Below are 26,374 nucleotides of genomic sequence, written 5' to 3'. Positions count from 1 at the left end.
TGCTCACCTACACTGCAGAGTGCATGGGCGTCATGGGAAATGTAGTTCCAAAACATCTGGGGTGCCATGGTTCGCCATCACTGCTGTACCCAAATACATTTTTAATAATTTTCTTCACACAAATAGAGCTTTATTTCGGTGGTATTCAATCACTGCTGGGTTGTTTATTTTTTAATAAAAAAAGAAAAAGATCTAAAAAAAAAATATTGGATCGGACAATTCGATCTTGTGTGGGCTCCATCGGACCTTTGCTTGCCAAAAATCCGGCGGACTTAGAACATAGAACATGTTTTAAATTTTTCCACCGGAACTCTGCCGGACCGAGAAATCCGTTCGTGTGTATGCTAGTCCGACTGACAAAAACCGACGCTAGGGCAGCTATTGGCTACTGGCTATGAACTTCCTTATTCTAGTCCGGTCATACGTCATCACGTTCGAATCCGTCAGACTTTGGTGTGATTGTGTGTGGCTAAGTCCGTTCATTCGGAAAGTCCGTTGGAACTCCGCCGAAAGTCCGTCGGAAAGACCGTCAGACCTAATCCATCGAAAAGTCCGGTCGTGTGTACGCGGCATAAGTTTCTGTCAGTAAATATTGTAGATAAGTAATTTTTCTCCTCCACTGATGTGCACTGATGGGCACTGATTAGGTGGCACTAATATGCCGTACAGATGGGCACTGATAGGCGGCACTGGTGAGCACTGATAGGTGGCATGGATAGGCAGCACTGATGGGCACAAATAGGCGACATTGATGGGTGGCACTGATGGGCAGCACTGATGAGCATGAATCTTGTCAGAGTTTTAAATTAGCTAAACGTAAACGTAAGCTCATCTCTAACAGGAGTCGACATTTTCTGACCGGAGACTACCAGGTCATCCTTAACTAGGCTATCTATACAGGTGTGGCAAACTGCTTTTCTCCATAAGAAGCTCAATTTGTTTCCGCAAACCGCACATTTCCTTTTTGTTGGTTGCGCTTCAGCCCTGTCCCGAGTCTTGGCCTACACTCCATAACACCCCATGCAGGAGGAAAGGAAAAACAAGCCCCCTTCACCTAGTCCCTACTGGTTACAAGGGGGAGAACACTCACAGGATGTGCAAGTAAGTAGAATACACTTCAGGCTTACCTGTGAGGTGCCGGTGTTAGGGCTTCCACCGCCTTGCAGGTACCGCAGAGGAGTCCATCATGCCCCATGTAGTGGTCCGCAGCCTCTGCTGGGTTTCACTCTTTTAAACACCAGTTTCCCAGCTTCACTGTGCGCGCCATTTAGAGACAGGAACTAGCGTCTCCAGCGCCCGCTGATGACGTCACACGCCCCGGAAGTGACCCTGCCAGGTACTTCCTGTGGGTCAGCTTGGAACGCGTAAGTTCAGCCTCTTCATGTGCGCGGCTTCCTCTCTTAGCCCTTGTACACACGATCGGAGATTCCAACGGAATGTGTCCGATCGGAGCGTTTTGTCGGATATTCCGACTGTGTGTGGTCTGCATCGGACTGTTTCCGTCGGAATATCCGTCGGTCCAAATTTTCCAACTTGCCGGAAATATTTTCCCACAAAATGCTCCGATCGGACATACTCCGATCATGTGTAGAGAATTCCAATCGGACAAAGTGCCACGCATTCTCAGATCAAATTCCTACATCAAAGCTATTGGCTACTAGCCTGAACGTAGTCCCATCGTAACGAAATTACGTCATCACGTTCTGAAAGATCGGATTTTCCGACAACTTTGTCCGACCGTGTGTATGCAACAGTTTCGGACAAGATCCGTCGGACAAAATCCGACGGATTTGGTTGTCGGAATCTCCGACCGTGTGTACAAGGGCTAACCCTGCACAATCCAGACTTGCTGTTTAACAGGGAGTGAACAGCTGACTGCAGCCATGCGGCTTACAGACCGGAGCTCCGATGTACACTGCGGTCCTGGCATTCCCCATGCACTGAGAAGCAGGGACAGCGGCCACAAGCCTACTCCTCTGGTGGATATGCCACTCTGGGACCTAAGAAGGTAGGAATACCACCCCAAAACGCCACAGGAGCTAGAAAAAAATATCCAGCAGAAAGTTTACTCTTACGCCCCAAATATGTCTCCTATTCTTTCCTATACAAGACATTCCAAAATATAACACAATCCTAATCCATACATTCCTTAGCTCTATACATTGGGCCATAGCTTTTAATTGGCGCTCCACTACGGTATCTTGGCCACAAATCCTTACCCGCATGAAGTACATCAAACTTTCAGAAAGAATTCACCACATGTTATACGATTCAATGCCCCTCTTTCAAAAGAAGAATTCTATGGCACACTGCTCCTATAACTTAGGAGGGAGATGGAGGTATGAGGTGAGGGAGGGGGAGCTTTGGTCCGGTTCTTCACTTTCTCCCACTTCCCCGTCTCAACATATACGCATAAGTCGTTATTTAACTCCTCCCTCCACTACCACTCCCGAATAGCCAAAACTACAACACTGTGTAAGTATATATGTGTATACAAGTGTATATATATATATATATATATATATATATATATATATATATATATATATATATATATAATTTCTTTTATTCATTTTTTTTTCTATTACTCATCTAACCTGTACTACACTTATTGTCAATGTTATTTGTATGTATGCCTGTACCATCATTGTATCCATTTTATACTCTGACCTTCCACATAATAAAAAACCTTTGTAAACAAAACAAAAAAAAAAAAAAACGCCACTAGGTCAGGAGCCATGCTCATGAGACCTAGGAAACATGTTACCTCCCCGTCCGGAGGAAACACTAATACTGACATGGGGCCTGGAGGACCGCTCTTTGGAAACACTAATACTGACATGGGGCCTGGAGGACCGCTCTTTTATCTGGTGGGGAGAGCCATAGGTCTCATGGGCTGTCCTGGACGACGCTTAGAGAAAAAATGCATAGGTGTGAACCAGGCCTAAGTGTTATGTTGTATTAAACGCGGTTTCCGACTGCTAAGGTTTGACTCACATTAAGGATGAGCTCAGGTGTGTTCGCACACTTCACGTGCAGAGCCCGCCAGGAAGTCGGCATGGCGCTGCGCTAATCACAGGAGACATTTCCTGATGTGCGGCTGCAGAGATCGGGAAATGTCCCACTGCCTGTGATTAGCGCAGCGCTGCGCCAAATTCCTGGCGTGCTCTGCACGAACACACCTGAGCTCATCCCTGATTCACACCTATGCATTTTTCACGGTCAAAAAATTTCAATTTATTGAAGAAAAACAAGTATGGTACAAACAGAGTACACCTATGCATTTTTAGTGCTTTTTACATTTTGCAGATTTGCTATACATAACGTGTTCCATGTTAAATGGGCTGCGGTGCAAATCTGCAAAATGCAAAAAATGCATAGAAATGAATCAAGCCTAATGCTTTGTACACACGATCGGATTTTCCGACGGGAAATGTTGGATGTGAGCTTGTTGGCGGTAAGTCCGACCGTGTGTATGCTCCATCGGACATTTGTTGGCGGACTTGGCTAGCATGTTCTCAAAATTTCCACCAACAAATGTGTGTTGTCGGATTTTCCGATCGTGTGTACACAAGTCCGTCAGACAAAAGTCAAAAGTACAAACGCGCAAGCTCGGAAGCAGAAGCGGTCGGTCTTGTGAAATAGCTTCGTAATGGAGAGTTAACATTTGTGACGTGGCAAATTATGACATCTCCAAATGCAGCGCACATTCTCTTCTTCTTTAATGGGATAATAATGAAGCTGATTTGCTGGTGATACTGATGGAGTTATTACAAATTAATTTTCAAAGGCTTTTTTTTTTCTAGTGATATCAAGAATAATATTATTATGTTTTTTTTTTATTTGTGCAAGTTACCACAACACCATTATCCCGTAGTTTTTAAGATCAAAGGTCAATGTTGGTGCCCCTTGTCAATTTTACATTGTATTTTTTAAAATGTAACTGCCTACTCCCAAATTGTCATTTGAAGTAAAACACATAGCCAAGAATTATTCTACACATTTTTTTTATTGTGCATTAAAAAAAGAAAACAAATAAAATTAGACATGCTATCTGCCAATAGAACTTAACCAAAAAGTGCATTCTATGCATCCAAAAATATAGAAAATATACCAAATAAAATCATTATTTAACCAAAAATATAATGTCAAAGCAATAACTCCAAGGCCAATAATAAATAACACGTTATCTCCTCCGATTCCGCAACATGTCTGGTTGACGAACGGCCATTCAGAAACGAACTGAAAAGTGCAAAATGAAAAGCGCTAAATGAAAAGCGTGAAAATAAAGTGTGAATCAACACTTCTACCAACACGAAATTAGCAGAAGGAGCCCAAACGGTGGCGCTAAAGAGCTGAAAAACCACGTTCGTAGTTGTTGGCCAACGTTTGTGTGACGGTGTGTATATAAGACAAGTTTGAGCCAAAGTCCCTCAGACAAAATTCCACGGTTTTGTTGTCGGAAAGTCGGATCGTGTGTACGGGGCAATAGAGTTGTAGAAGGGAGCAAGTGCCACATAAGCCAATGTCTCCTCTGTAGTTGCGGCTCCTGTCCTATGCGGAGTGATACCAACTGCACCCCGCCTCTTATCCGGCTAGTGGTCTCCAGAGTGGTGCCAGCAGCAGGAAAAGGAGATCTTCAGGTCAATGTGAAACAATACACTGGGTATAATAGTATAGGGCTGCTTTCACACTGATGTGCTGTGTTCCTTACCACACCGCAGGTGCAGTGCCGTGTACACCATTAGGCACACATTATGTTCATAACGCATGCCTGCTGGTGTGCACTGTGAAGGGGCAGTGTGATGCGTTCTTACAATGCATTGTACTATTGACTTTTTCTGTTTTTATTTTATTTACTAAAATGTCACAAAATTACATTTCATTTAACTTCATGCAGAGCAGCATGTTGCGAAGCGGCTTAGTGCGCTGCAACACATTGGCGTAAATTTACTAAAACTGTTGCACTCAAAATCTGGACAAGCCTTATATGGTAGCCAATCAGCCCCTAACTTCAGCTTCTTTAATTAAGCTTTGGCCATAAAACCTGGAAGCTGATTGGTTGCTGTGCAGAGTTGCACCAAATTTTGCACTCTCCAGTTTTACACCTATGCATTTTTAGTGCTTTTTGCATTTTGCAGATTTGCACTACAGATCGTCTTCCATAGGAAACCATGTTAAATGGACTGTAGTGCAAATTTGCAAAATGCAAAAAGCACTAAAATTGCATGTGTGAATCCATCCTAAAAATTAATCTGCCCTCCGTATTTCTAGTGCACACCAAAGCGGCAGGTTGTTGTGAACTGAAACAATAGGACATAAGGCAAATTGCCTTGTCTATACATTGGGAATGCACAATGCAATTAATGGGCTCTAATGCCCGCGTACACGCGACCGGACATTCCAGCAGAAAAGGTCTGATGGAGTTCCGACGGACTTATGACCAAACTGATTTGCCCACGCACGAACGGACCAAAGTCCGTTAGTTTTGAACATGATGACGTACGACAGGACTAGAAAAGGACGTTCAATAGCCAATAGCTGCCCTTGCGTCGTATTTGGTCTGTCGGACCAGCATACAAACGAACGGTTTTCCTGATAGGAATTGATTCCGTCTGACAGATTTGAAACATGTTCTGTTTCTAGGTCCATCTGAATTTTTGAAGAAAAAAGTCAGATGAAGCCCACACACGATCGTAATATCCGACGGAATGAGCCCCTCAGACCTTTTCTGCCGGAAAGTCCGGTCGTGTGTAGCCTTGGTCAGTGGGCCCTAAAATCCCTCTCGATCTCCATGTGTGTTCTGTTTCAGCCACACCTCCATCACACAGAGCTTCTGCCCAGTATCCTTGTAGACAAGTGCAGCTAACTACTTTACCACTTGGTAATGTCTTCAGATGCTAGGCCTCTTTTAGGTAGAGCGCCCCGTTCTGTGAGGTCAGGCATGAGTCAGCGCATATATATATATATATATATATATATATAATATATACACATACACACTATATCACCAAAAGTATTGGGACACCTGCCTTTAAACGTACATGAACTGCCCATTCTTAGGCTTGATTTACACCTATGCATTTTTAGTGCTTTTTGCATTTTGCAGATTTGCTCTACAGAACGTGTTCCATAGGAAACCATGTTAAATCAGCTGTAGTGCAAACCTGGAAAAGTGTGAAAAAAAAGTGTGAATCAAGCCTCAATGGTTGCATTTATTTTAGGCACTATAACAAAAAAGTAGTGTTGACAAAAGTTTCTGTAGATATATGTAAGGCCTGATTCACACCTATGCATTTTTTGTGCTTTTTGCATTCTGCAGATTTGCACTACAGTCCATTTAACATGGTTTCCTATGGAACATGTTCTATAGTGCAAATCTGCAAAATGCAAAAAGCAGAAAAAATGCATAGGTGTGAACCCAGCCTAAGTGGTCAGTTTTTGTGCGCGATTTGCTTCAGCTCACATATGGTCAAGGTGAGGCCTTTACCTTTTAGGCCTGATTCACAGCTATGCATTTTTAGGTGCTTTTTGCATTTTGCAGATTTGCACTACAGAACGTGTTCCATAAGAAACCATGTTAAATGGACTGTAGTGCAAATCTGCAAAAATGCAAAAAGCACTAAAAATGCATAGGTGTGAATCCAGCCTTATAGCTTGTCTTTACAGAAGTCCCTTTTTACTAGAACATTTTGTGGTTGGTGTATATTCAACATCTCTGAGCTAGCTGACTGCTCTAATGAAATAAAGCCAGTGGTATGTGGAGTAGAAGCCAAAATAAACATATAAATGAAAAAAAATTGAAATAAATGCAACATGATTGCTTTACATGCACACCGTCAGCTGTCATTTTACACATTTTTTAGAAGAAGGAAAGCAGTTTATGAATAAATTAGGTAGCTCCGTCGTAGTAATTTTACCTACAGGGCTCTGCGTTGGAATCTGGGAATGCCCAGTATGATTTACAGGAAAAGGCACGCCTTTCCCAGCAAGGAGATTAACAGCGATTTTGTGTTTTATGAGCTGGGAAATTAAAGCGGACCTTCGCCCGTCAAAAAAAAAATACTTTTCCCCTGCCTTCGCCCCCCCCCCCCCCTTCTTAAATTTGGATAATATTATTATCAGCTTCAGCTTGTTCAGCTAAGCTTTGAAAATGACAGCTAGAAGCTGATTGGTTGCCATGCTCCAGATTCTGACAGCTCCAGTTATGATAACTTGCCCTCTGTGTGTCCCCCTTTTTGTCAGTGGGGACAGATTGAGTGTCCTGTCATTTGTTCAGAGGAGCTTGCAAGTCTTTCTGAGGCCTGCCCCAAGCACCTAGAAAAGGTAAGAAATCGTTTTTGTTTTAATTATTTTGCGGTATTCTGTGTGATTTGGAACACATAACAAAGCTATAGCGGGGTTATCTCCAATTTGACTGCGAGGCCTCATGCGTACTGGACGTTTTGCTATCTTTCCTAGATGTCTTTCCTCCTGGCAGCAGCGTTTTGGCAGGAAAAAAAATGCTTGACGTTTGTAAACGCGTGTAAGATGTTTAGATGCGCCAAACGCTTGGATGTTAAAGGGGTTGTAAAGGTAAATGTTTTTTAACCTTAATGCATTCTATGCATTAAGGTGAAAAAACATCTGACAGTGCCTGTGCCCCCAGCCCCCCCCCCCCCGTTTTATTTACCTCACCCCTCGAAAATCCCGCGCTCGCCCCCGCCGTCCTTTCCACCGTTCAGCCTGGCCGCTGATTGGCTGGAGTGGATGGATGGAAAGCAGCGCAGCCATTGGCTCGCACTGCTGTCAATCACATCCACTGATGTGGAGCGCCTGGGGCGGGGCCATGTGATACAGCGAGCGGCTATAGCCGCCGGCTGTATCATGGGAGCGCGCCCGCAGGTGCTTCTCACCATGCGAGGGAGCTCACATGAACGTGAGAAGCACCTGCGGGAGGAAGCCGAGACAGCCGCCGAGGGACCCCAGAAGAGCAGGTTCGGGGCCACTCTGTGCAAAACGAGCTGCACAGTGGAGGTAAGTATAACATGTTTGTTATTTAAAAAAAAAAAAAAAAAATTCACTTTACAATCCGTTTAATTCATTTCAGTGGCCAGAATAATAATGATTCTGACCACTGAAATGAATGAATACTCAAGCCCTAAGCGAGCGTAGTGTAACGTATTATGCCCTGTACACACAGTCGGACATTCCGACAACAAAATCCGATTTTTTCCGACAGATGTTGGCCCAAACTTGTCTTGCATACACACGGTCGCACAAAGTTGTCGGAAAATCCGATCGTTCAGAATGAGGTGACGTCAAACACGTACGACGGGACTATAAAGAGGCCAGTAGCCAATAGCTTTCGTCTCTTAGTCTATTCTGAGCATGCGTGGCACTTTGTCTGTCGGAATTGTCTACACACGATCGAAATTTAAACAATCAGATTTTGTTGTGGGAAAATTTTAGATCCTGCTCTTAAACTTTGTGCGTCGGAAATTCCGATGGAAAAAAGTTCGACACACGATCGGATTTTCCGACAACATAATCCGATCGGACATTTTCCAGCGGAATTTCTGACTGTGTGTACAGGGCATTAAACGTTTCTTTTCTGCCAAAACGCAGCTGCTCCTGAACATGCTGGCTGTTTTTTTTTTTTTTTTTTGTAATAGAAAAATAGGGCGTTTGGTCCCCAAACGATCCCTCAAAAACAAAGGGAGAAATGGACTATCGCGGTACAGGTTTGAATGATGTAAAAACCAATAGTAATATATATATATATATACAGTGCCTTGCAAAAGTATTCGGCCCCCTTGAACTTTTCAACCTTTTGCCACATTTCAGGCTTCAAACATAAAGATATAACATTTTTCTTTTTTGTGAAGAATCACCAACAAGTGGGACACAATTGTGAAGTGGAACGAAATCTATTGGATTTTTGAAACTTTTTTAACTAATAAAAAAATGAAAAGTGGGGCGTGCAAAATTACCGTATATACTCGAGTATAAGCCGAGATTTTCAGCCTCTTTTTTGAGGCTGAAAGTGCCCCCCTCGGCTTATACTCGAGTCATCGCTGTCTGCCCGCTCGATCAGCGTGTCGAGCAGACAGACAGCGGCCATTCTATAATTCAAAAGCCGCGCCTCCGGCTCCGCCTTCGCCTGTGATAGGCGGAACACTGAATTTCCCAGCAGCCTGTGTTCCGCCTATCACGGACATCGTATCATCCTTGTACTACGGACGAGGATGATACGATGTACGTGATAGGCGGAACACAGGCTGCTGGGAAATTCAGTGTTCCGCCTATCACAGGCGAAGGCGGCGGCGCAGCTTTTGAATTTTACAATGGCCGCCGAGGCGCCGACGAAGAGGGCACGGGACGGAGGCAAGGCAAGGCACGGCACGGGACGGGACGGGACGGAGGCAAGGCACGGCGGCAAGGCACGGAGGCAAGGAGGCAAGGCACGGGACGGAGGCTCGGGACAAAGGCTCGGGACACAGGTAGGCTGGACACACACACACACACACACACACACACACACGGATGGATGGATACACACACACACAGGGATGGATGGATGGATGGAGACACACACACACAGGGATGGATGGATGGATGGATGGAGACACACACACACAGGGATGGATGGATGGATGGACACACACACACACAGGGATGGATGGACGGACACACAGGGATGGACGGACACACAGGGATGGACGGACACACAGGGATGGACGGACACACACACAGGGATGGACAGGCATGTCTCACCCTTGGCTTATACACGAGTCAATAAGTTTGCCAGTTTTTTTGGGGGTAAATTGGGGGCCTCGGCTTATATTCGGGTCGGCCTATACTCGAGTATATACGGTATTCGGCCCCCTTGCGTTAATACTTTGTAGAGCCAGCTTTTGCTGCGATTACAGCTGCAAGTCGCTTGGGGTATGTCGCTATCAGTTTTGCACATCGAGAGACTAAAATTATTGCCCATTCTTCCTTGCAAAACAGCTCAAGCTCAGTGGAGCATTTGTGAGCAGCAGTTTTCAGCTCTTTCCACAGATTCTCGATTGGATTCAGGTCTGGACTTTGACTTGGCCATTCTAACACCTGGATACGTTTATTTGTGAACCATTCCTTTGTAGATTTTGCTGTATGTTTGGGATCATTGTCTTGTTGGAAGATAAATCTCCGTCCCAGTTTCAGGTCTTTTGCAGACTCCAACAGGTTTTCATCCAGAATAGTCCTGTATTTGGCTGCATCCATCTTCCCCTCAATTTTAACCATCTTCCCTGTCCCTGCTGAAGAAAAGCAGGCCCAAACCATGATGCTGCCCCCACCATGTTTGACAGTGGGGATGGTGTGTTGAGGGTGATGAGCTGTGTTGCTTTTACGCCAAACATATCGTTTTGCGTTGTGGGCAAAAAGTTCGATTTTGGTTTCATCTGACCAGAGCACCTTCTTCCACATGTTTGGTGTGTCTCCCAGGTGGCTTGTGGCAAACTTTAGACGAGACTTTTTATGGATATCTTTGAGAAATGGCTTTCTTCTTGCCACTCTTCCATAAAGGCCAGATTTGTGCAGTGTACGACTGATTGTTGTCCTATGGACAGACTCTCCCACCTCAGCTGTAGTTCTCTGCAGTTCATCCAGAGTGATTATGGGCCTCTTGGCTGCATCTCTGATCAGTCTTCTCCTTGTCTGAGCTGAAAGTTTAGAGGGACGGCCAGGTCTTGGTAGATTTGCAGTGGTCTGATACTCCTTCCATTTCAAAATGATCGCTTGCACAGTGCTCCATGGGATGTTTAAAGCTTGGGAAATCTTTTTGTATCCAAATCCGGCTTTAAACTTCTCCACAACAGTATTACGGACCTACCTGGTGTGTTCCTTGGTCTTCATGATGCTCTCTGCGCTTTCAACAGAACCCTGAGACTATCACAGAGCAGGTGCATTTACACAGGTGGATTCTATTTATCACCATCAGTCATTTAGGACAACATTGGATCATTCAGAGATCCTCGCTGAACTTCTGGAGTGTGTTTGCTGCACTGAAAGTAAAGGGGCCGAATAATTTTGCATGCACCACTTTTGAGTTCTTTATTTGCTAAAAAAGTTTAAAATATCCAATAGATTTCGTTCCACTTCACAATTGTGTCCCACTTGTTGGTGATTCTTCACAAAAAAATTAAAATTTTATATCTTTATGTTTGAAGCCTGAAATGTGGCAAAAGGTTGAAAAGTTCAAGGGGGCCGAATACTTTCGCAAGGCACTATATATATATATATATATATATATATATATATATATATCTCTTATATAATTTTATTAAGACAGAGAATTCATATAAAATCCCCCAAAAAAACACATGATCAAATACATATTAAAATGCATAGAAAAAATTGTGTATAACTGCGCAAAACAAAAATCAAATACAAATATTCAAAAAATTATTTTGCCCTGTACACACGATCGGACTTTCCAAACGGAAAATGTGCGATCGGATCATGTTGTCGGAAAATCCGACCGTGTGGGCTCCATCTGACTTTTTCTGTCGGAATTTCCGACGCACAAAGTTTGAGAGCAGGATCTAAAATTTTCCCACAACAAGATCCGATCGCATAAATTCTGATCGTGTGTAGACAATTCAGACGGAAAAAGTGCCACGCATGCTCAGAATAAACTAAGAGAAGAAAGCTATTGGCTACTGGCCCGTTTATAGTCCCGACGTACGTGTTCGACGTCACCTCGTTCAGAACAATCGGATTTTCCGACAACTTTGTGCGACCGCGTGTATGCATCACAAGTTTCGGCCAAAATCTGTCGGAAAAAATCTGACGGATTTTGTGGTCGGAATGTCTGACCGTGTGTACAGGGCATTAGTGTAAGACAAACACAAGCAAAAGTGGAAAAAATGGGAATCGTGCTAGTTAATAATATGAACCAAAAACAATTATTAGAAAAAATTACAAATGGATGTGATAAATATGTGAATTAGAAAAATGCAACAAAAAACGTGAAATGTCCACAATAAATTGATCTGTTGAAGATACCACTGAAACTCGATAGGGTCCATCATCCATCATCAAACCACTTGTGAATCCATCACCAGCTGTAGAGAACTTACCAGCTCTGGTGAACTCCTTGTTATAGGGGGGCGCGAAGGACCCGTGGCTTCACACCCAGCCGGGGCCTTTTCCACGTCTCAATGATGTTTCACACTTCCGGTGTCACCCGTCAGGTAGAGATGGAAAATGGCACCAAAAAGAAGACCAAGAATCTCCACATAGTGCAAAATCCTTTGGATTGATAAAATCCATAGTACTCAAAGCGGAGGTCCACCCTAAAGTGGACCTTCCGCTCATTGGAATCCTCCCCCCCTCCGGCGCCACAATTGGCACCTTTCAGGGGGGAGGGGGGTGCAGGTACCTGTACAGTACAGGTACCTGCACCCACTTCCGGCGTAGATTCTGCAGAAGGTACGCCCCTTTCCGCAGAATCTACACCCTTTTCCGAAAGTCCCCCGCTGCCTGCTGGGAAACACACGGATCCCAGAGACAGCGGGGACCATCCTTATTGCGCAGCGCGACTCGCGCATGCGCAGTAGGGAACCGGGAAATGAAGCCGAAAGGCTCCACTTCCTGATTCCATACCCAAGATGGCGGCGGCAGCACCCGAGAGACGATCAAGAGATCGGCTTCGGGTGACGACATCGCGGGCGCGCTGAGCGGGTAAGTGTCATTATTTTAAAAGTCAGCAGCTGCAGTATTTGTAGCTGCTGGCTTTAAAAAAAAAAAAATGGCAGAACTCCCGGTTCAACATGTAAAGTACAGCACCTGGTGTGTCGGCCATACACAACCAAAGATAACCCGTCTGTTTGGACACAGGGGTGGTGATGACGTCACCAGCATAATGGTCCCCAAAGAGGACTAGTTGTGAGACATGTTTTCCATGAACAACTATCCCAATGTGATCCTCCCTCCTTGGGAATTGCTACCATACATTTTAATATGTATTTGATCATGTGTTTTTTTGATTTGATATTAATTCTATATTAATAAAATTATATATTTTTACTATCTGAATTTACATCATTCAAACCAGTACCGTGATAGTCCATTTCTCCCTTGTTTTTGGGGGATCGGTTGACTGAACTCCCTATATTTATATTTATTATACTTTGGACGATGGTGCACCCCCTTCCCATTCTACTGAACCTATGGTTCTAGGGGTTATATATTTCTTAATTTTTTATTTTTTTGTCTCTAAATGCCTATGTGGGCACAGACACATAGGCTGACATAGAGGGGTGTTTAGGGGCAGATAAAAACAAAAAACAGCAGCGTTAAAACCGTCCATTGTGCATGAGGAGTGGGAATACAAGTTAATAGTTCCCTGTCTTTCCAGTTGACTGCACTAGAAGTCTTTATTCTTTTGAAAAGCTACCACTGCAGGTATTGTAAGCCTAGGGTTTCACCCGGACAGTCCGTGTTTTGAATCATGTGTTTGGGTTCCAGGCGGACTGAAACCCGGACATATTATTCAGACTGGGCTGTGGCTCCCCAAGTAACCAAGATAGTCACACACAAATCTGTTGCCACCCAGGAGCTGCGGGCGGCCCTCTGGGGGCAGGTTTGGCATCACTGGGGGGCAGGGTGATGATGTCAGCAACTGCAATTTGGCCACACCCATTGTTTTCTGTGGCACACTATGCGCACAGAATTGCTACTCTCCTTGGGGCACCCAAAGTTGTCCCAGACCGCTAAAGTGTTCGGGTTTGGCTTGAAGTAAAGGTGGCAACCCTATGTAGGCCCCCCCATTTAAAACCAGTGTGAAATACCTGATGAACCTGGTGGCTTAGGGTTATATAAACAGATAAAGTAAATTAAATAAGCTTTCTGTTGTTTTGTGTCTTTCAGGCCTCTGAGATGGCGTCACATCCCACCGAATGGATTGGGAGTGTTTACCTCTTCATACATACTGATCCTAACTCTCTGTGTGCGGCGTATGACACCAAAAAACCCTTGATGTACAAGACACTCTGGGATGCCTTGTCAGGTAGAGCAAATTAAAGAACCTGTTAGTTCAAAGGACTTTTTCACATGGGAGTCCATAAGGCGGTAAAAAAACAGGCAGTTGAGCCACAGTTTTACTGCCCTCCAATCACCCAGATAAATTCTACCATGGCAGCCAGAGGGAGCGGCACAAATACTGCAGCCTTGATGCTTTAAATAAAGTGTGCGTAAAAAAATAAAAATAAAAAAAAGATATACATATATATTAAAGTTAAAATAGCTTGGTCAGGTTTGATCTAGGTCAGTGTCAGGGTTAGGGACAAAGGGTCAAAGACTGTAGATTGTAGATAGGATTTTAACCACCTCGCGCCCGCCCTATAGCCGAATGACGGCCGTAGGGCAGGCACGTTCGTCCGGGTGGCCGTCCCTGGACGTCCTAATGTTTACTTCCGCAATGCGCGCCACCGCGGGCGCGCATCGCGGAAGTTCTGTGTTCGCCGTGTCCCCCGGGGACAGGCAAACACAGATCGCTGTAAAGGCCAATCACAGCGGCCGTTTACAGCGCGATCGGCGTGTCCAATGGGAGACGATCTCATATGTAAACATATGAGATCATCTCTCAGCGCCACTCTCCCTCCTCACACAGAGTGTGAGAGGGGAGAGATGAATGGCTGCAGCGGCAGCCGGTCTGCTTTGCTAAAAAAAAAAAAAAGTAAAAAAAAAGTGCCATCCTCCCCCAGCAGTGCCATCCATCCTCCCCCAGCAGTGCCATCCATTCTCCCCCATCAGTGCCATCCATCCCCCCCCCCAGCAGTGCCATCCTGCCCCAGTGCCATCCGCCCCAGTGCCATCCACGCCAGTGCTACCTGCCCCCAGTGCCATCCACCCCAGTGCCACCTGCCCCCATTGCCATTTGTCCCCAGTGCCATCTGTCATCAGTGCCACGTATAAGTGCCATCTGTCATCAGTGCCACGTGTCATCAGTGCCACATAGTGCCATCTGTCATCAGTGCCACGTATTAGTGCCATCTGTCATCAGTGCCACGTATCAGTGCCATTTGTCATCAGTGCCACCTGTCAGTGTCACGTGCCATCTGTTGTCAGTGTCACGTGTCATCAATGCCACTTATCAGTGCCATCTGTGATCAGTGTCACGCGTCATCGGTGCCATGTATTAGTGCCATCTGTCATCGGTGGCACGTATTAGTGCCATCTGTCATTAGTGCCACGTGTCTTCAGTGCCACGTATTAGTGCCACGTGTCATCAGTGCCACATATTAGTGCCATCTGTCATTAGTGCCATCTGTCATCAGTGCCACGTATAAGTGTCATCATTGCCACGTATCAGTGCCATCTGTCATCAGTGTCACGTGTCATTGTCCTGGTGCTTCAAAAGTGTAATAAATAGTCAACAAGTTAGATGTGTAATTTATGTTCCTAGAACATGTGATGGCACTCCCTGCATGTTGGGCCTCTCTATGTGGCCAGCCTGTGAAAAAGTCCCACACATGTGGTATTGTAATACTCAGGAGGAGTAGCAGAATTTTTTGGGGGGTGTCATTTGTGGTATACACATGCCATATGAGAGAAATAACCTATTACAATGACAATTTTGTGGAGAAAAAAAAATGAAAAATCTTAATTTTGCAAAGAATTGTGGGAAAAAAATGACAACATCAAAAAGCTCACTATGCCTCTTACTAAATACCTTGGAATGTCTACTTTCCAAAAAGGGGTCATTTGGGGGGTATTTGTACTTTCCTGACTTGTTCGGGTCACAAGAAGCGAGATAGGCCACCAGTACATCAGGTGTGATCAATTTTGTGCGATTCGCACCACACCTTGTAGACTCTCTAACTTTCACAAAGACCAAATAATATCCACTAATTTGGATTATTTTTACCAAAGATATCAGGCAGTGTAAATTGTGGCCAAAATTTATGAAGAAAAATTAATAATTTGCATAATTCTGTCACAGAAACAAAGAAATATGCGTTTTTTTTCAAAATTTTCGGTCTTTTTTCATTTATAGCGCAAAAAATAAAAACCCCAGAGGTGATCAAATACCACCAAAAGAAAGCTCTATTTGTGGGAAAAAAAGGACAAAAAATTCATTTGGGTACAGTGTTGCATGACTGAGTAATTGTCATTCAAAATGTGAGAGCGCCGAAAGCTGAAAATTGGTCTGGGCAGGAAGGGTGTTTAAGTGCCCAGTAAGCAAGTGGTTAAAAACATGCATTTTTTATTTATTTATTATCAGTATCAGTGGGGATGATTTTACTAACACTAGAGCACTCAGAATCTGGGGCAGCTGTGTATGGTAGCCAATCAGCTGCTAACTTCAGCTTGTTCAATAAAGCCCCCATACACATGGAATCGACATGCGATTTGACCTGTCAAATCGCATTTCAAATTGCGCTGATGTGAACGGGGGCTTTACTAATTTCAAAAGTAGTTCCTGTACTACTTTTGGTGACTTTAAGGGCAATTTCAATAGACATCTGGGCATGAACACGCACAGATGTCTTTCAAGTAGCCCCCTGGAGTCGGACTGAATTGCGGCTTTGAAATCGTGCGAGTTCAGACGAATTTGCGGGATTTCAAACTCGCCTTCAGTGTGAACGAGGGCTTAACCATTTCAAAACTGGACATTTTAACCCCTTTCTTGCTCAGGCCAATTTTCAGTTTTCAGCACTGTCGCACTTTGAATGACAATTGCGCAGTCATGCTACACTGTACCCAAATAATTTTTTCCCCACAAATAGAGCTTTCTTTTGGTGATATTTGATCACCTCTGCGTTTTTTATTTCTTGCGCTATAAACAAAATAAGAGTCACAAGTTTGAAGAAAACTATATTTTTTACTTTTTGCTATAATAAATATCCCAATTAAAAGAAAAAAAGTTTTCCTCAGTTTAGGCCGATATGTATTCTTCTATATATTTTTGGTAAAAAAAAATGCAATAAGCGTATATTGATTGGTTTGCGCAAAAGTTATAGCGACTACAAAATAGGGGATAGATTTATGTCATTTTTAATTATTATTATATTTTTTACTAGTAATGGCGGCAGTCTGCGATTTTTATCGTGACTGTGACATTGTGACGGACATATCGGACACTTTTGACACTATTTTGGGACCATTCAGATTTATACAGCGATCAGTGCTATAAAAATGCACTGATTACTGTATAAATGTCACTGGCAGGAAAGGGGTTAACACTAGGGAGCGATAAAGGGGTTAAATGTGTTGCCTAGGGAGTGATTCTAACTGTAGGGGGAGGGGATTCACAAGGGGAGGAGACCGATCGGTGTTCCTCTGTACTGGGAACACACAAGCTCCTCTCCCCTGACAGGACGTGAATCTGTTCATTGTCATGAATTTGATAATGATGTTCCTAGGTGGGCGGAGCCCCGAACAGCTGCATTTTTTAAACAATTTGACAGCTAGCGGGTGGAGAATATTTCCCGCCAGCTGGTACTGGGATTGGGGAGATGCTGGGTCCGGTGCATTTATAGCATCTTATACCCTGAATATGGGTGTAGCATAATGGAAGGTGAACTTATCCTTTAGCATAGGTTCACATTGGTGTGATTTGACATGTCAAATCGCATGCCAAAATCGGCGGCTATTGCCGGCAATGGCACCGTCCAAATAGGTGCGGCACCGACTTTGTGCACCTGTTCCCAAAAAGTGGTTCCTGTACTACTTTTGGAGACTTTGGGGGCAATTTCTAAAGACATCTGTACAGGAACCCGCGCAGATGTCTGTCAAATCGCCGTTGATGTGGGACTGCATTGCCGGGTTAGAAATCACGTGAATTCAGCTGAACTCACGCAATTTCTAACCCACTCCAATGTGAACCTAGGCTTAAGCTTTGACAATAAAACCGGGATGCTGATTGGTTTCTATGCAGAGCTGCACCAGATTTTACACCCTGCGGTTTTAGTAAATCGCCCCAAGTGTGTTTCAGGTAGCATAAAAAAAGCAATGTGCGTTATTGCTTCCGGGCCTTACTACGGGTACAAACAACAAATAACATACAGATATGTGATAATGCTCTGATCACCAGGAGCTGGAGATATTATTTTGGGGTTGTTCTTTAGTGGTAGGTTATGATAATTAAAAGAAACGGAAAGGTAGATTTTTTTGCAATGAGCTTCGACATGCCACTTGAATTCTCTTTTGGTATGAGTGGGTGACAATACAGGAGGCCAATTAGGAGATAGGGGCATGGCATTGTCACCCTTTAACAGGGCTTTTTCTCAAACTACGTTGTACATGAGCTCAAAATAAATATACTAATAAAAAAATAAATTCATTTTTCATTTAATAAGCATGCAGTCTTTTCCAGTTCTGCTTAAATACTTGGATTCGATTATTAAAAAAAATGACCAGTAGCCACCTAGACTGTGTAGTGTGATATGCATTTATGTAATAAAAAAAAAAAAAAAAGACTGAACTATATTTTGCGATTTTTTTTTTTTTTTTTTTTTTTTTTTTTTTAGTATAATTCTTTATTCAAGAGATTTTTTCAATTATAACAAAACTTAATGACAAAAAAGGGAATAAAAAAGCAAAAAATTAGATTGCGCTATGGACTAAACCAGGAAGAAAGAGAATGGGTATGAGCTGCCTCTACTTAATACCTCCTCCCAAAATGGGGGGGGGGGTAACGCTTATGGAAGAAGGGGGGGGGGGGGAAGTAGATTTGGCGCTATACCTGAAGGTCACCTATAATTGTATACTTATAGTGGAACACCAGTAAAATCCCATATAAAAGTGAATCCCTCTATATAAAAAATGCAACCCTATGTGGAATGGGTAGACTTAACGTGGTACCGTATACCGTATAAATTAAAAAGTGTAAATGATTGGTATTATAGCATGTATCAATTGACCAGTGATTTAGTGACCGTGATTAAATCTATCAGAATGTGAGAAAAAAAAGGGTAAATTATTCCTATTATAGCATGTACAGTGCCTTGCGAAAGTATTCGGCCCCCTTAAACCTTTTGCCACATTTCAGGCTTCAAACATAAAGATATAAATGTTTTATTTTTTGTGAAGAATCACCAACAAGTGGGACACAATTGTGAAGTGGAACGAAATCTATTGGATTTTTGAAACTTTTTTAACTAATAAAAAAATGAAAAGTGGGGCGTGCAAAATTATTCGGCCCCCTTGCGTTAATACTTTGTAGAGCCACCTTTTGCTGCGATTACAGCTGCAAGTCGCTTGGGGTATGTCTCTATCAGTTTTGCACATCGACAGACTGAAATTCTTGCCCATTCTTCCTTGCAAAACACCTCGAGCTCAGTGAGGTTGGATGGAGAGCATTTGTGAACAGCAGTTTTCAGCTCTTTCTACAGATTCTCGATTGGATTCAGGTCTGGACTTTGACTTGGCCATTCTAACACCTAGATACGTTTATTTGTGAACCATTCCTTTGTAGATTTTGCTGTATGTTTGGGATCATTGTCTTGTTGGAAGATAAATCTCCGTCCCAGTTTGAGGTGTTTTGCAGACTCCAACAGGTTTTCATCCAGAATGGTCCTGTATTTGGCTGCATCCATCTTCCCCTCAATTTTAACCATCTTCCCTGTCCCTGCTGAAGAAAAGAAGGCCCAAACCATGATGCTGCCACCACCATGTTTGACAGTGGGGATGGTGGGTTGAGGGTGATGAGCTGTGTTGCTTTTACGCCAAACATATCGTTTTGCATTGTGGGCAAAAAGTTTGATTTTGGTTTCATCTGACCAGAGCACCTTCTTCCACATGTTTGGTGTGTCTCCCAGGTGGCTTGTGGCAAACTTTAGACAAGACTTTTTATGGATATCTTTGAGAAATGGCTTTCTTCTTGCCACTCTTCCATAAAGGCCAGATTTGTGCAGTGTACGACTGATTGTTGTCCTATGGACAGACTCTCCCACCTCAGCTGTAGTTCTCTGCAGTTCATCCAGAGTGATCATGGGCCTCTTGGCTGCATCTCTGATCAGTCTTCTCCTTGTCTGAGCTGAAAGTTTAGAGGGACGGCCAGGTCTTGGTAGATTTGCAGTGGTCTGATACTCCTTCCATTTCAAAATGATCGCTTGCACAGTGCTCCTTGGGATGTTTAAAGCTTGGGAAATCTTTTTGTATCCAAATCCGGCTTTAAACTTCTCCACAACAGTATTACGGACCTGCCTGGTGTGTTCCTTGGTCTTCATGATGCTCTCTGCGCTTTCAACAGAACCCTGAGACTATCACAGAGCAGGTGCATTTATACAGAGACTTGATTACACACAGGTGGATTCTATTTATCACCATCAGTCATTTAGGACAACATTGGATCATTCAGAGATCCTCGCTGAACTTCTGGAGTGAGTTTGCTGCACTGAAAGTAAAGGGGCCGAATAATTTTGCACGCACCACTTTTCAGTTTTTTATTTGCTAAAAAAGTTTAAATTATCCAATAGATTTCGTTCCACTTCACAATTGTGTCCCACTTGTTGGTGATTCTTCACAAAAAATTAAAATTTTATATCTTTATGTTTGAAGCCTGAAATGTGGCAAAAGGTTGAAAAGTTCAAGGGGGCCGAATACTTTCGCAAGGCACTGTATCAATTTGCTAGTAATTTAGTGGCCGTGATTAAATCTATCTAAAAAGGAAAAAGATTAAAAATTAATTTACTAAATTAATTTACTATTCGTGCCTAAAAGTAATGTGTTCTCATCTCACTATTGATAAACAATCGGTGTACATAAAATTCATACAAAAAATTCATAAATATAACCAATAATATAAATATATAATCCAGTGCAAGTGCCAGAATAAATAAATGAATATATATATATAAGTGACAATTGATAAAAGTCCCGCACAAAAAGAAAAAAGGAGAAAGGTGACTTGTGCAAAGATCCTTCGTTTTTCACAATAGGACAAGCTTCTCCCGGTGCGCTTCTCAGTGCTCAGTAATGTAATTGCCCTCACCAGCACGACGTCTTCTGGTGGCCAGCAGAACAGATGGGGCTGGCATTCCCTTATGCCGCGTACACACGGTCAAACTGTTTGACGTACTTAGTCCGTCATACAATCCGACGGACAGTCCGTCGTACTTTCCACTGAACGGACTTGACCACACACGGATACACAAACAGTCCGTCGAAAGCTTGCGCGATGACGTGTACAGCACGTACGACGGGACTAGAAATAGGAAGTCCAAGACACAGCAAAGCACCCTTCCGCCGTGTAAATCCTTTCTGGGCATGCGCCATTCTTAGTCCGTCGAACTAACATACTGACGACCGTATTGTCCGCTGAAACCAAAGTACGACGGACAGATTTTTGGAAAATCCGAAATTCTTAGTACTCCGGACTGCACGCTGAAAAAGTCCGCTGAAGCCCACACACGAGCGGATTGTCCGCTGAAATGTGTTTCAACGGACTAAGTACGTCAAACAGTTTGACCGTGTGTACGCGGCATTAGTAAGGATGTCTTGCTTTGCGCAGGCGCGGTAGAGCACTGCACCCTATTTAAACTGAGAGGTGCACCAATATGGCCACTCCAGAAGACGTTGTGCTGACGAAACACGTAGGGAGTGGCCATACGACGTGCACTCTCCACACAGACAGCAGCGGCCGGCGGCAATTTTAAAAATTAGCGATTTTAAATTCAGCTACATGTGAGTAGTTTTCCATCTTAATAAAAGCATATTATAGTTACGTACTACACCATGGATATGTCCTTTTTTCTATTACACATATAAACGAGGATACAATATCATTGGATGAACGCCAGAGAGCAGCACAGGGGCTTATACTATGGAGGCTTATCCACCCCAACAGGGGTAGGATTTCTGGTGAGGGCAATTACATTACTGAGCACTGAGAAGCGCACCGGGAGAAGCTTGTCCTATTGTGAAAAACTAAGGACAAGTCACCTTTCTCCTTTTTTCTTTTTGTGCAGGACATTTATCAATTGTCACTTATATATATATAAATTTATTTATTCAGGCACTTGCACTGGATTATATATTTATATTATTGGCTAAATTTATAATTTTTTTGTATGAATTTTATGTACACTGATTGTTTATCAATAGTGAGATGAGAACACATTACTTTTAGGCACGAATAGTAAATTAATTTAGTAAATTAATTTTTTCTTTTTTTTCCTTTTTTTTTTTCTTTCACATTTTGATTTAATTACGGCCACTAAATTACTAGCAAATTGATACATGCTATAATAGGAATAATTTACCCTTTTTTTTCTCACATTCTGATAGATTTAATCACGGTCACTAAATCACTGGTCAATTGATACATGCTATAATACCAATAATTTACACTTTTTAATCCATACGGTATCACGTTAAGTCTACCCATTCCACATAGGGTTGCATTTTTTATATAGTGGGATTCACTTTTATATGGGATTTTACTGGTGTTCCACTATAAGTATACAATTATAATGTGTTTTGTAGTTCCATTTTTCTTTAACCACTTGACCACTGGGCACTTAACCACTACAATACAGGGCACTTTCACCCCCTTCCTTCCCAGCCCAATTTTCAGCTTTCAGCGCTCTAGCGCTTTCAGTGACAATTGCGCGGTCATGCTACACTGTACCCAAATGAAATTGTTATCATTTTGTTCGCACAAATAGAGCTTTATTTTGGTGTTATTTATTCACGACTCCGTTTTTTTTTTTTTTTTTGCGATATAAGCGCAAAAAAAGCGGAAATTTGGAAAAAAAACTATATTTTCTTTTTTCTATTTGAAAAGAAATCCAATAAAATCAAATTTTGTCATAAATTTAAGCCAAAATGTATTCTGCTACATGTTTTTGGTAAAAAAAATTCCGTTAAGTGTATAATAATTGGTTTGTGTGATCACGGACATATGTACGCAAATGATCATGTACATATGTGTGCAGGTGATCACGTACATATGTGTGCAGATAATCATTGGGACATGTGATTTTAGTGGGACATATGTGGGGGACATGTTTTTATTATTAGGGACATGTGTTTTTATTATTTGGGGACATGTATGTTTTGGGGACATGTGTGTTTTGGGGACATATGTGGGGACTGTGTTTGTACTGTGTGGTGTGTTGTGTGTTTACACTACACTGATGATCAGTGAGTAAAAAGCTGTAAAAAGCAGCCCATACTCACTGATCATCAGCCGGCTGCAGCGTTCTGCTCTCCTCTCCTCAGCGGTGACTTCCGTGTGAGGAGAGGAGAGCCGATTGCCTAGCAACCGGCTGTTTGTTTACATCACATGACGGCCGTGATTGGACACGGCCGTCATGTGATCAGGAGGGCCAATCACAGAGCCCTCCTGCCGATCTGAGATGTGCCGTGATCCCGCTACTCCTGAAGGACGTTCCTGAACGGCCTGTCAGGAGTAGACGGCTCCCACCCGGCCGTATATATGCATTGGCCGGGTGGGAAGTGGTTAAACACCCTTAATAACCAGACCAATTTTCAGCTTTCGGTGCTCTCGCATTTTGAATGACAATTACTCAGTCATGCAACACTGGACCTATATGAAATTTTTGTCCTTTTTTTCACACAAATAGAGCTTTCTTTTGGTGGTATTTAATCACTGCTGGGTTTTTTATTTTTTGTGCTATAAAGGAAAAAATACCGAAAATTCTGTAAAAAAAATGAATTTTTCTTTGTTTCTGTTAGAAAATTTAGCAGATTAGTAATTTTTTCTAAATAAATTTTGGCCAAAATTTATACTACTACATATCTTTGGTAAAAATAAGTACAAATTGGTGGATATTATTTGGTCTTTGTGAAAGTTATAGAGTCCACAAGCTATGGTGCCAATATCTGAAAATTGATCACACCTGAAGTACTGACGGCCTATTTCAATTCTTGAGACCCTAACATGCCAGAAAAGTACAAATACCCCCCAAATGACCCCTTTTTGGAAAGAAGACATTCCAAGGTATTTAGTAAGAGGCATGATGAGTTTTTTGAAGTTGTCATTTTTTCCCACAATTCTTTGCAAAATCAAGATTTTTTTTACTTTTTTTTTTTTTCACAAAATTGTCATATTATCAGGTTATTTCTCACACACAGCATATGCATACCACAAATTACACCCCAAAACACATTCTGCTATTACTCCCGAGTATGGCGATACCACATGTGTGAGACTTTTACACAGTGTGGCCACATACAGAGGCCCAACATGCAGGGAGCGCCATCAGGTGTTCTGGAGCACCCAGGACAATTCTGACATTTCTCTCCTACATGTAAAAATCATCATTTATTTGCTAGAAAATTACATAGAACTTCAAAACATTATATATGTTTTTTTAGCAAACACCCTGGAGAATACAATGGTGGTCTTTGCAACTTTTTATCTCGCACGGTATTTGCGCAGTAATTTTTCGAATGCTTTTTTTTGGAAAAAAAAACAGTTTTGGGCTTAAAAAAAAAACAAAAAAAAAAAAACAGTAAAGTTAGCCCAATTTTTCCATAATGTGAAAGATGAAGTTACGCTGAGTAAATAGATACCTAATATGTCACTCTTCAAAATTGCACACGCTCGTGGAATGGCGCCAAACGTCGCTACTTAAAAATCCCCATAGGCGACGATTTTTTTTTTTTTTACTGGTTATATGTTTTGAGTTACAGAGGAGGTCTAGGGCTAGAATTATTGCTCTCGCTCTAACGTTCGCAGCGATACCTCACATGTGTGGTTTGAACACCGTTTTCATATGTGGGCGGGACTTACGTATGCCTTCGCTTCTGCATGCGAGCACATGGGGACAGGGGCGCTTTAAAAAAAAAACTTTTTTTATTGTTCATTTTACTTTATTTATTTTAGTTTGACATTTTTTTCCCCAAAAATAATTTTTTTGATCACTTTTATTCCTATTACAAGGAATGTAAACATCCCTTGTAATAGGAATATGGCATGACAGGTCCTCTTTACAGTGAGATGTGGGGTCAATAAGACCCCGCATCTCACCTCTAAGCTGGGAAGCCTGAAAAAAAAAAAAATAAAAAAAAAGATTCTGTCTTTGATCGTATTAGCGATTCGGTAGAAGCACCGGAGGGCGGCGGGAGGGGATGTCTATGGCTGGGTATTGCAGGGTATCACCGACTATGGCTGGGTATCTCAGAGTATGGCGTTGCAGAGTATTGCATTGCAGGGTATTGGCGGGTGTTACAGAGTATTGCAGAGTGTTGCAGGGTATTGGCGGGTGTTGCAGAGTGTTGCAGGGTATTGCAGAGTGTTGCAGGGTATTGCAGAGTGTTGCAGGGTATTGCAAAGCGTTGCAGAGTGTTGCAGAGTATTGCAGAGTGTTGCAGGGTATTGCAGAGTGTTGCAGGGTATTGCAGAGTGTTGCAAGGTGTTGCAGGGCATTGCAGAGTGTTGCAGGGCATTGCAGAGTGTTGCAGGGCATTGCGGAGTGTTGCAGGGCGTTGCGGAGTGTTGCAGGGCGTTGCGGAGTGTTGCAGGGCGTTGCAGGGTATTGCAGAGTGTTGCAGGGTATTGCAGAGTGTTGCAGGGTATTGCAGAGTGTTGCAGGGTATTGCGGAGTGTTGCAGGGTATTGCCGAGTGTTGCAAGGTGTTGCGGAGTGTTGCAGGGTATTGCAGAGTGTTGCAGGGTATTGCGGAGCGTTGCAGGGCAATGCGGAGCGCTGCAGGGCAATGCGGAGCGCTGCAGGGCAATGCAGAGTGCTGCAGGGTATTGCAGAGTAATGGGGGTATTGCAGAGTAATGGGGGTATTGCAGAGTAATGGGGGTATTGCAGAGTAATGCAGAGTAATGGCAGGGTAATGCAGAGTGTTGGCAGGGAATTGAGGGGTTAATTTTCGGTGCGCAGCGATGTGGGAACTGCAGATGCAGCCCACATCGCTGCTGACACCGATCTCTTCCCCCTCCGCTGTACCGATCGGTACAGAGAGGGGGAGGGAGGAACCGGCGTCATAACATGACGCCGGTTTGTTTACAAGTGATCACTCCGTCATTTGACGGAGCGATCACGTGGTAAACGGCCGCGCTGAGCGGCCGTTTACTGTGATTCGTGATGCGCCGGGTCCTGTGGACCCGGCGGTCACGGATGCTCTCGAGTGCGCGCCCCAGGGGGCGCGCGAGAGCAGAATTCTGGGAGGCCGTTAATTAACGGCCTCTCAGAGTTAAACAACCGCCCTGAAGCCGTTAATCGGCAATGGGCGGTTGTTAAGTGGTTAATAAACTTTAAATGTGAAATAAAAATTATAGGTGACCTTCAGGTATAGCGCCAAATCTACCCCCCCCCTTCTTCCATAAAAGGGAATAAACCTATTTTAGAATAAAAAAAAGTCAAGACCAGCATCGCTAAGCAAATATAACAAATAGACCAGCAATTAAACATATTAAAG

General features: G+C 43.1%; 1 protein-coding gene across 2 annotated transcripts in view; it reads left to right on the top strand.

Annotated features, from left to right (window-relative positions):
• Window positions 1–26,374, top strand: part of TRADD (TNFRSF1A associated via death domain) — an 87,046-nt gene that overhangs the window by 41,594 nt on the left and 19,078 nt on the right. Inside the window, exons 1-2 of one of the 2 annotated variants that reach the window (XM_077455195.1) lie at window positions 7,193–7,326; window positions 13,900–14,038. In XM_077455195.1, the coding sequence (XP_077311321.1) occupies window positions 13,909–14,038 (130 nt within the window). In that variant the 5' untranslated portion in view covers window positions 7,193–7,326; window positions 13,900–13,908. Of the gene's footprint in view, window positions 1–7,192; window positions 7,327–13,899; window positions 14,039–26,374 lie in introns of those variants that run through there. The other variant, XM_077455186.1, reaches the window with a different exon arrangement.

The sequence above is a fragment of the Lithobates pipiens genome, unplaced genomic scaffold, assembly GCF_037356315.1.
Source record: "Lithobates pipiens isolate NorthernLeopardFrog02 unplaced genomic scaffold, aLitPip1_a1.2 Scaffold_10, whole genome shotgun sequence".
Taxonomy (NCBI): Eukaryota; Metazoa; Chordata; class Amphibia; order Anura; family Ranidae; genus Lithobates; species Lithobates pipiens.
The sequence above is the reverse complement of the archived record's forward strand: the minus strand, read 5'-3'. Positions and strand labels throughout refer to the sequence as shown.